General features: G+C 36.2%; 1 protein-coding gene across 1 annotated transcript in view; it reads right to left on the bottom strand.

Annotated features, from left to right (window-relative positions):
• CCDC39 (coiled-coil domain containing 39) overlaps nucleotides 1-11,304 on the bottom strand; it is a 108,136-nt gene that overhangs the window by 49,143 nt on the left and 47,689 nt on the right. The window contains exons 8-11 of the mRNA XM_003794296.1: nucleotides 10,301-10,404; nucleotides 3,991-4,123; nucleotides 1,343-1,537; nucleotides 248-412 (exon numbers count right to left, since the gene is read on the bottom strand). Coding sequence (XP_003794344.1) covers nucleotides 248-412; nucleotides 1,343-1,537; nucleotides 3,991-4,123; nucleotides 10,301-10,404 — 597 coding nt within the window. The remainder of the gene's footprint in view (nucleotides 1-247; nucleotides 413-1,342; nucleotides 1,538-3,990; nucleotides 4,124-10,300; nucleotides 10,405-11,304) is intronic.

The raw sequence follows: 11,304 nt of genomic DNA, 5'->3' as shown, positions 1-11,304 counted from the left end.
TTTTTTTTTTTTAAGAGATAGGGGTCTTACTATGTTGTTCAGGCTGGTCTCAAACTCCTGGCCTCAAGCAGTCTTCCCACCTTGGCCTCCCAAGTTGCTAGGATTACAGTGTGAGCTATCATCCCTGGCTCATACATTTGTTATGATAATCACCCTATCCAAAATCATCTCAGGAACGTGTTGAATTAGAACATAATGACTAATAGCTAAGATTTTGAAATATAAAAAAGTATTTTGGCTAAGTTACATGAAGCTTCTTGATCTCTGTTTCCAAAAGGCCAAATGTAGCTTTTTTCTCCTCCAATGACTTCTTAAGTTCAACAACCTTTGTTTCAAGGGCTTGTTTTTCTTCTGAATTAATTTCTCCCTTTAACCGTGACATTCTCCTCTCCATTTGTTGAATACAAAAATCCTGTTACATTTTTAAAAAGAGGTTAGTAAGGAGAAACAATTAAAAGCATTTCTTTAAATGTTAAAGCACAATGAATACTTTCAAACGAGTTTAGTCTGGGTATCATCATTTAGTAAAGTCACTTTAGTAGTTCAGTAATTCAGGATAAAATCCTTCCTACTCTGAGGGGAGCAAAACCAAATCAATCTTCTATAATCAGGGTGCATGATAGACACAGAAGTAATCTCCCTAAAATGTTATACCTCACTCAGGGGATGTTCATCACACTACCATGATGGAACCAGGGATCTCCATGGAGATAAATTCTTCAGTGTACATTTTCTAAGGGACGCAAAAAAGTTAATTACAAATTGCTAGCTATGAAAGGTTCAAATGTGAAGAATTTCTAATGAATTATTCTCAAAATTATACTTTAGCATCTGTAATTTTGAGAAACTAAGAACACATTAGATGAAAAAATAAAGATTTAAAGAGGGAGGACATGAAGAGATTAATAGGAATATATAAATAGAATAAAATAAGGAAAATCTAAAAAAAATGCTTTCACTCTATTGGTCTGCGGGGGGTCAGGGTAGCTATGTTTGTACAACTAAGAATCAACATAGTTTTTCTAGATTTCAGATGCCTCAGACCTTCTTTTGTTTTGCCCTGGGTTTAGTTGTCCCAGGTTCTTTTAAAGCATGGTTCTCCCTCACTAGATTCTCTCCTTCTGCCTTTTTATTAATTTCAGATTGAGAAAAAATAGCACTGAAGGCTCCACACTCTGTACATGACTTACACACAGATGTAACAGACAGATACCACCTTCGGCCTCTGTCCAGCCTTCAAAAGAGAACTTAGAAATCTTTGTTTCTCCGGGACATTGGGGTTCTTGACCATCACAACTATAACAAATCAGTATGGAAGATATTCACAAAATCAGACATCTACCTGGCTGTACATAATTTCTTGCTGCTTTAAAGTTTCAAAATCCAGTTTGTATAACTGATGGTTGAGATGTTTGAGAGAGGAACGGGTTCCTTCGACTTCTGATAAAACAGCCTTTTCTTTGATTATCTCAGCCTTTAACTCCTCAACTTTCTTAAAAAGCACATCTTTTACGAGTTTCAATTGAATGTCCACTTCCTGATAATAAGAATTATAGTGATTTGTGAAATTAAAATATTATAATATCTTGAAATCTTTTATTTGTGAGAATATTGTTATTTAGAGGCTCATAAACTGGAACCCCTCCATGCCACACCATTAAAACCCTTTTTCACAATTTCAACAAATCCCCAACATTTCTGGTACCCTACTGTGGTAGACTAGTAGTTTCCTATTCCTGTAGCAAACACCTTGATTCATCATCTTAATTCTATGTCATGTTACCCGAGCCTCCAAACTTGGCCACTCTACTGGCTTCTTCAAAAAATAAAATCTACCGAAGACAAGCAGCTCACAAGTGCACAAAGTTTACTGAAGTCTTGAGGGTACTACAGGGAAAAAAACACATGACCCCAGCTCCCACTCTCTGAGGCACTATGCAGTGGTGAGCAGGTAAATGTTTAACTATCATTTCTCCAGTGAATAGGGGTTTAGGGGGAGAATTTGATTCCCAAAGTATAAAGACTCTCACTATGGCCACCTCTCAAACTACTAAAAGGCAACATTCAGAAGAGATACAGAGAAGCACACCATTGTTTAATATTTCCAAAATACAGATATAACAGATGCAAGTAATCATAAGTAACCTGAAGAGCACAGAAAACAGTAAAATAATGTGTGAGATAAATGCTGGGAATTTATTACTTTTGTTGTAAATATAATTTATTTAATCATACGTATATGTGATTTTATTTTTAATAGTAGCTATGTTTAACAGCCAACTTACAAAATTTCTGAAGGTGTAACTATTGGCCCTGGTGTGCTGGCAGGCACTGGCCACAGCAACACTACTGGCGCTACCCATCATTAACACTTTGCCATCAGTTGGCCTCAGGCAATAGGAACAAGTCCCCCATTCCCCCTGCTCATCTGTCTCAAGGCAGACCTGTCATGACCTCCAGAGTTCACAGCCAACGTACTCATAGGCTTCAAATAGATCTACTGTGTCAAGAGCAACCAAAAGTTATCATTTCTAAATATTGAAATAATTAGCCTGTGTGTTCTTACACCCATATAAGCATATTTTCCCTTGGCAACCAATAAATAATATGAAACGAAACAAATATATGATTGGCACATTTAAATCTCCACAAATTAAGAAACTTATTATATGCAATACATTATTTTTTATATAATATTTAATTTTCATTGTCTTTAGAACTTCTCAGTAATTGCCAGGCAGAATTTTAAAGTCAATGCTTGGTGGTGAATAAACAATACATCTCCAAAAAAGATAAGGATGAAATTTTTTCAGACAAACATGTAAAAACCAATAGAATCAAACCCAAGACTATGAACATCCTTGCTAGCACATGATCAGTATACCTGTTGCCAATTTTAATTTTCCCTAACTCAGCTAATTTCTTCAAAAATGTCTGAAGTGTTTAATTCTCTTTGATCAAAAGATTCATATCATATGAATTTCAAAGTCTTTATAGGTTTCTAATATATTCTAATACTATCCCAACTTATATGCTATAAAAAATCATGCTCTTACAGAAAAAAAAAACACAACTTTTTAAAAATAATGTTATACAATTAAGACTCAAATACTTCTCAAATCAAGACCACAGCAAGACTTCCTTACTTGTAATGTTACAGCACATTCAGGAAAGTGGATTCCACCCACAGATGGGTTGAGCCACCTCATAAAACACTGGGGGATTTTGCTGCCATCTTCACAAAACCCCCTCCACACACACATACAGAAACAGTAAAAGCAAGATACAGGGTCAACAGTGTTTGGTCATGTAGGTCAGTTTGCAAATTTCAGTGAAGAAATAGTAAACTAGCCTTTCAAATTTCTAAAAAATTAGTTTTAACGTGACCAACATGCCTAAGAGAATTGAGTAGATGGAGATGCCAGTAGAGTTACGCAAGTGATAGAATTTTAAAGTCTATTTGTCAAAAAATGTTGCCAGATTGTAAGGAATTTAAAGTCTATTTATCAAAAAATGTTGCCAGATGATAAAGAAATAGAGAAAATGAATGTAGACAATTAAGGGGATTCCATCACAAACAGAAAAACAAAATAAACTGATAATGAAGTAGCAATCAGTTGTAAAACAAAGGCACTTCTCATGAAACGTATGCAATATATCAACAAATACATGGATGATGGAAGGGACGTGGATAAAATACGCTTTGGGAAGGAACGGAATCTGGATCACAGTGGAGGAGCTACCTTCTAAAAAAGGCACCAAAGTTGAATGCTGAAAGTGTGGCAAATGAAGAGTTAGTAGTTTAGGAAGAGAAGAGGAGAAGATTGTCTTCAGAAGCAATATATAAAAAGAGGTCCAGATTATAAACGTGATCATACCAAAAAGCAGAGCCTTTTACAAGATCTCCTAGTCCTCTGATCCCAAGAGTCTAATTAATTCACTATTGCTAAATTTTCTATGGTTTTAAGAAAAATTAAAATTAAACTTTACCTTTACAGATTTTTCTTCTTCCTTCAACATATCTTCCAAATTGGTAGCTTTCTCTTCAACAGACATGGTTTTCTCAGTTATCGTCTTTAATTTTTTTTTTGCATTAGTATTATGATCTTTAACTTTCTGTAACCTAAAGATGTATGAAGAAAAGATAGAAAACCGGCTTCAAATGTAATAAAAGGAACAGTTTATCTTAAGATTTCTTTATATAACTTGAAGAATTCTTTTGCAGTAAACCTTTTTATTACCACTATTTATTTATTTATTTTTAAATGTGAAATTTACTTTTTTACTTTAAAATATTACAGGTATACAAATGTTTTTTGGTTACATGTTATCAATTTTGTTATGCTTAAGTCAGGGTTACAAGTGTGTCCATCACTCATTAGGTAGGTTTTTGCCCATCCCCCCTCCCTCCTACCCATCAATATTGCTTGATTGACACCAAGTTTTACAGCCCTCTGTGCACTGTGCATTCATCGGTTAGTTCTCATTTACTAGCAACTCCACGTGCTGTTTGTTTCTATTCTTGAGATACTTCAACTTAGAATAATGGTTTCCAGTTTCATCCAAATTGTTGCAAAAGGCCTCAATTTATCCTTCTTCCTGGCTGCGCAGTATTCCACAGTATACATATACCACATTTTGTTAATCCACTCATGAACTCGTCGGCAATTGGGTTGATTCCACATGTTTGCAATTGTGAGGTGCGCTGCAGTAAACATTTGAGTGGAGGTATCTTTTTGATAAAATGAGTTCTTTTCCATTGGGTAGATACCCAGTAGTGGGATTGCTGGATCAAATGGTATGTCTACTTTTAGTTCTTTGAGAAATCCCCGTACTGACTTGCATAGAGGTTTTACTTATTTGCAGTCCCACCAACAGTGTATAAGCATTCCTCTTTCTCTCCATCTACGATTGCAACTATTGTTTTTGTACCTTTTAATAAAACCCATTCTAACAGGGGTATGGTTATGTCTACTTTTGGTTTTAATCCGTATTTCTCTGATAATCGAGCACTTTTCATGTGTTTATTGGACATTTGTCTATCTTCTTTTGAAAAGCTTCTGTTCATGTCTTTTGCCCACTTTTTATGCTTTTTCTTTTTTTTTTTGTAGAGACAGAGTCTCACTTTATCACCCTCGGTAGAGTGCCGTGGCATCACACTGCTCACAGCAACCTCCAACTCCTGGACTTAGGCAATGCTCTTGCCTCAGCCTCCTGAGTAGCTGGGACTACAGGTGCCCACCCACAATGCCTAGCTATTTTTTTGTTGCAGTTTGGCTAAGGCCAGGTTTGAACCCACCACGTTTGGTATATGGGGCTGGTGCCCTTACCCACTGAGCCACAAACGCCGCCCTTTTGCCCACTTTTTAATAGGGTTGTTTGCTTTTTCCTCTCTGATTTGCTGGAGTTCTTTATAGATACTGGTTATTAGCCCTTTACTGGATGTATAACTTGCAAACATTTTCTCTCAGTCTGTAGGTTATCTATTTGTTATACTGATTATTTCTGTAGCTATGTAGAAGCTTTTCAATTTAATCAATTCCCATTTATTTTTGTGTGTTGCTATGACTGTCTTTGTCCTTTTCATCCATTCTTTCCCTAGACCAATATCTAGAATTCAAGAGTTTTTCCAACATTTTATTCTAGAGCTCTTATGGTTTCATGCCTTAAGTCTTTTTTGAATTAAGTCTTTTTACTCATCTTGAATCAATGTTTGCGAGTGGTAAGAAACCGTTTAAGTGGATCCTGTTTCATTTTCCTGCATGTGGCCACCCAATTTTCCCAGCACCATTAATTGAGTAGGGCTTCTTTTCTTCAGTATATATTATTGTCTACTTTGCCAAAGACCAGTTAGCTATATATGGATGGTTTTATACCTGGGTTCTCTGTTCTGTTCTGTCTTTCTATTTCTCTATTTTTGTTCCAATACCATGCTGTTTTGGTCAGTATAGCCTTGTTGTATAGTTGGAAGTCTGGTAATGTATGCCTCCAGATTTGTTGTTTTTACTTAAGATTGCTTTGGCTATTCAGACTCTTTTCTGGTTCCCAACAAAGCATCGAATTATGTTTTCTAGATCTGTGAAATATGACTTTGGTATTTTTAAAATTTCAGATAATATATCATATAGATGATTAGATTACATTCTTTGCATTTGTTAGGTAAAGTCCAAATTGTAGTTGTGCCCCTCACCCAGGAGGTGTTACCACAAACCCTTAGATTGTGCCTATTAGGTGCCCTTATCCCCTATCCCTACTCCCTCCTACACCTTCCTTCTTGATCCTCCCCACAGATTTGTGCTTTTTTCTTGTGTGGGTATGTATTTGTTAATCTACTGGTTTCATATTAGTATCGAGTACATTGGATACTTGATTTTTCATTCTTGTGATACTTCACCAAGGAGAATGTTCTCCAACTCTATCCAGGTTAATACAAATAATATAAAATCTTCATCTTTTTATGGCTGAATAGTATTTCATGGTATACATATACCACAGTTTATTAATCCATTCATAGGCACATGGGTTGATTCTACATCTTGGTGATTGAGAACTGAGCCTCAATAAACATTCTAGTGCATGTGTCCTTATGATAAGATGATGGTTTTTTTCCCCTCTGGGATTGTGAGATCAAATGGAAGGTCTACTTTTAGTTCTTTGAGAATTCTCCCTATTTCTTTCCAAGGAGGCTGTATTAATTTACAATCCTACCAGCAGTGTAAAAGTGGTCTCTTCTCTGCACACCCTCGCCAGCATCTGCAGCTTTGGGACTTTGTGATGTGGGTTATTCTCAATGGGATTAGGTGATGTCTCAGGGTGACTGTGATTTGCATTTCTCTGATAATTCGGATGATTAGCATTTTTTCAAATTTTTTTGTCATTCATCTATCTTCTTTGGAGAAGGTTCTGTTCATATCTCTTACCCAGTGATAAATGAGATTGTTTGCCTTTTTCTTGTTGATTAATTTGAGTTCTCTGCAGATTCTTGTTATCAATCCTTTGGCAGATATGTAACATGCAAATCTTTTCCCATTCTGTAGGCTGTTTGCTTTAACTATCGTGTCCTTAGCTGTCTTAACTAAGTCTTATTTATTTATTTTTGGTGTTGCAATTGCTAATGGAGTCTTCTTCATAAAATTTTTCCTTTCCTTAGGCCAATATCATCAATTCATTTTGGAGTTCTACCTTTATTCCCCTGTGGTTTGAAAAGACACAAAGTACAATTTCTATTCTTTAATTTTACTGAAGTTGATTTGTGTCCTAGGATATTGTTGATCCATGAGCTGGCAAGAAGAACATATTCTCAATAGGTTTAGGATGGTATATTTTATATATGTCTACTAAGCCTAATTGTTCTAGGTCACATTTAACTCCCTTGTTTAGGCTGTTTAAAGGATCTGTCCAGTTTTGTCAGTGGGTTATTGAAGTCCCTAGGTATTATGATAATGTAGGATGTCATATTGTTCAGACCACTTAAGATTTGTTTCATAAATGTGGGGGCATTTAAGTTGGGTACATATATATTTCACATTGATGTGTCTCCTTCTTTTATTGTTCCCTTCACCAGTATGTAATGACCAGCTTTGTCTTTCTTTACTTTTGTTGCTTTAAATTCACTTTTATCTGGGAATAAAATTGTGACCCCTCCTTTCTTCTGATTTCCCATTTGCCTGAAATGTTTTTTTGTTTGTTTGTTTTTGTTTTTGGTTGGGGCTGAGTTTGAACACACCAGCACCCTACTCCTTCGAGTCACGGGGACCGCCCACCTGAAATATTTTTAACAGTCCTTCACTCTGAGTCTTGTTTTGTCCTTAGATGTTATGTGTGTTTCCTGACGACAACATATGGTTGGCTTCTGGTTTTTTTATCCAGTCAACCAGCCTGCTTCTTCAGTGGGGAATTCAAGCCATTCTCATTTATTGAAAGAACTGATCGACTTAGTGGAGTTCTTTTTATCACTTAGGCTATTGCAGAAGTTAGGCTTTGACCATTCATTTCCTGGTATCATTACTTTTGTGGTGGTCCACTGTGATGGTCTCTGTGTAATATGGATCTGAATACTTCCTGCAGAGCTAGTCTTATAGCAGCAATTTTCCTCAATGCTTGCTTCTCAGTAAAAGACCTGATGTCTACATTCAAAACTTAGTTTGGTAGGATACAGGATCCTAGAAGGAAGTTGTTTTGTTTGAGTAAATTGAAAGTCAAAGCCCAATCTTTTCTGGTTTGTAAAGTTTCAGCTGGGAAGTCCCCTCTCACCCTGATGGATCTTCTCCTATAGGTCAATTGGTGCTTACAGAATTTTCTTTCATTTTGACCTTGGCCAAGGTCTTTTTTTTTTTTGCAGTTTTGGCCGGGGGCTGGGTTTGAACCCACCACCTCTGGTATATGGAGCCGGCACCCTACTCCTTTGAGCCACAGGCACCATCCCCTGGGCCAAGTTCTTTACAATGTATCTAGGAGATGCTTTATTTGTATTCAGATTTTGTATTGTATTTTATTTGTATTGAGACAAACCAGGGTTCACTATCTATCTAAAAAGTGTGTGTCACTCTTCTTATCCTTCAAGGATACCTACAATTCCTATGTTTGGATACTTTGTGAAGTCCATAATTCTCTAAGAGATTTCTCCATTTTTCCTCTCTTCTTTTTTGCCTCTTTAAATGCTTACATTAGCTCCAGGGCATTCACCTCTAGCTCTGAGATTCTTTCTTCTCCATGGTTTAATCTATTATCGATACTTTCTACTGTATCTTTAATTTCTCTGAATGATTCCTTCAATTCCTTTAAGGGCCAATATATCCTTTCTGATTTCATCACGTCTTTCATTCATTTCTTGGGTCAATTTTTGGATTTCCTTTTGGTAGTTTTCCACTGTCCCTTCAATTCTCTTTATCATTTTTGCTATCCATACTCTAAATTCCCTTTTTGTCATTTCCATAATTTATGGAAATGACAGGATCCTCTGAAGTAGCTGCTTGTGATCCCTTGGTGGTGGTGGTGGAGGGGGGGTTTGATCTGCTCTGGTTTTTCATATTGCCAGAATTTTTTTGTTGGTTTCTCCTCTTATGTGCTTTCTTCTTGTTTACTTCCTTCCCTACTTTCTCCCTTCACTTCCTCCTCCTTCTTAAATTTCCCTGTCTCTGTGCTCGGGTGTTGGAATGGGCTTTTGGTACAGGGACAAAAGGAAGAGAAGAGATAAGAACAAAAAGGGAGAAAAGAAAGAAAAAGGAAAAATTCTTTAATTTTTTTTTAAAAGGATAAAAAAGGACAGAAGGAGAAAAATAGGAATGATAGTGGTGTTGGGCAGGATATTGTGACCAACATCTGTAATCCCATGATAATGGGGAGCCAGGGCAGGTGGGTCCCCTAAGATTAGGAGCTCCTTACTATTCTGAGCAAAAGCAAGATCCCACTTTTACCAAATACAGAAAAAAATCACTATGTGTCATGGCAGGGACCAGCCAATACAGTCTCTCAGAAGGCCAAAACTAGAGGGATGCCCTAACCTAGGGTTTTGAGGCCTCTGTCAGCCAGGCCAAGGCCATGGTACCTCAGCCCAGGCCTTAAAGCAAGACTCTGTCCCAGAAATAAAATACAGAACAAAATAGAACAACAAAATAATAATAATAAAACCAAAGGGGGAAAAAGCAAATATCTTGTGTGTTACTTAAGAGATTTACAAAGATGAGAAAAATTAAAAAAAATAAAATCACCACAAAAAGAGGAAAGAAAAAAGATATAAAAAGAAAAAATAGGAAGAAAATCAATAACAAATATGTAAACTTTGATACTGAAAAAGAAAGAAACAAGAAAAACAATTAACAATTTAAAAAATTATATATAAAATGCAATATATCACCTGGACACCAGGTGGCAATTTAAAAAGAATATAATGCAAGATATTTCCTGGACACTAGTTTGTCTCTGGGGTTAGGAAATGGAAAAAAAAAAAAAAAATCATGCTGCTTCTGTTAGTGTTGTGGGGCCAGGAAGTTGCTAGCTAGTTGCTATGGAGACCTGGTCTTATTTTCTGGTTTATTTGATTACAATCTGGGCGGTATTGCTGTGCAAGTGTTGAATCTCCATCAGATACAAAGTCATATCATCAGCACTCCCATATATTTCATGGGCCACAAAAATAGTGCTCCTGAGCCTTTGTGAAGATAAAACCAGAAGTTTTTTTATAGTTCAATAATATAGTAGCTATAATTTTATAGTCACTTAACAAAAAAAACTTAGGCACTTAGTAATTTTCTAGATATAGTAAAAAATCATAAATATATTTACATCACCTTTTTCTTACCTTGCTGTTTCTTCCTGAATGTCCTTCTTTATTTTGGAAATATTTCTCCTCAGAGATTCTAAATCACTAGATGTTCTATTCACAGTGGCTTTTAAAGAATCCAGCTATTCAACAGTTAACAGACATAAATTATATATTTATATATTTATTCTATATTACATAAATTAATTTCATTACTGAGAAGTTTAATTCTGCCCACTTTATGTTACAACCTACAATGCACCCATAAAAACAGTAACCATTTTTCTACAATTAATATGTACTAACAGATTCTCTTCCTGGTCTAGCATCAAATTTTAATTGTCTTTTTTGTATAATAAAGGCAAATTATAAAGACCTACACATTTGTGTTAAAAGAAAATGCAGAAATGACCAATATCACTGAACCTACTCAGACAGGACACATCCCAAGATTGAAGATAAAATAACCACATGCATAAAGTGTTGACATCAATCATAAGAAGTTTGAATAGATTTGAAAAATCCCCAGAGATTCTAATACATCAACCTCCTAACAAATGACACATATTTTGCTGTGAATATAAACTGTTAATTCCAGATTCAGATTTTCCCCTTCATTTATAACCTCTGCAAAAACCCTTACATCTCATGAGAAAACTATTAGGATAGACAAATTCAACAAAAATATTCAACATTATAGACCAAATAAATCAACATACAAAAACCAATTGTGTTTTCTACACTAACAACAAACTATCTGAAAAGTAAATCAAGAAAGCCATCCCATTAACAATAGCGTCAAAAGGCTTGGTGCTTGTGGCTCAAGTGGCTAAGGCGCCAACCACATACACCCAAGGTGGCGGGTTCAAATCCAGCCCAGGCCTGCCAAACAACAATGACGGCTGCAACAAAAAAATAGCCGGGTGTTGTGGTTGGGTGCCTGTGGTCCCAGCTACTTGGGAGGCAGGGGCAGGAGACTCACTTGAGCCCAGGAGTTGGAAGTTGCTGTGAGCTGTGATGCCACAGCACTCTACCCAGGGGGA

This window comes from Otolemur garnettii, unplaced genomic scaffold (assembly GCF_000181295.1).
Source record: "Otolemur garnettii isolate 467f Iridium unplaced genomic scaffold, OtoGar3 scaffold00078, whole genome shotgun sequence".
In the NCBI taxonomy this organism is placed as follows: Eukaryota; Metazoa; Chordata; class Mammalia; order Primates; family Galagidae; genus Otolemur; species Otolemur garnettii.
The sequence above is the reverse complement of the archived record's forward strand: the minus strand, read 5'-3'. Positions and strand labels throughout refer to the sequence as shown.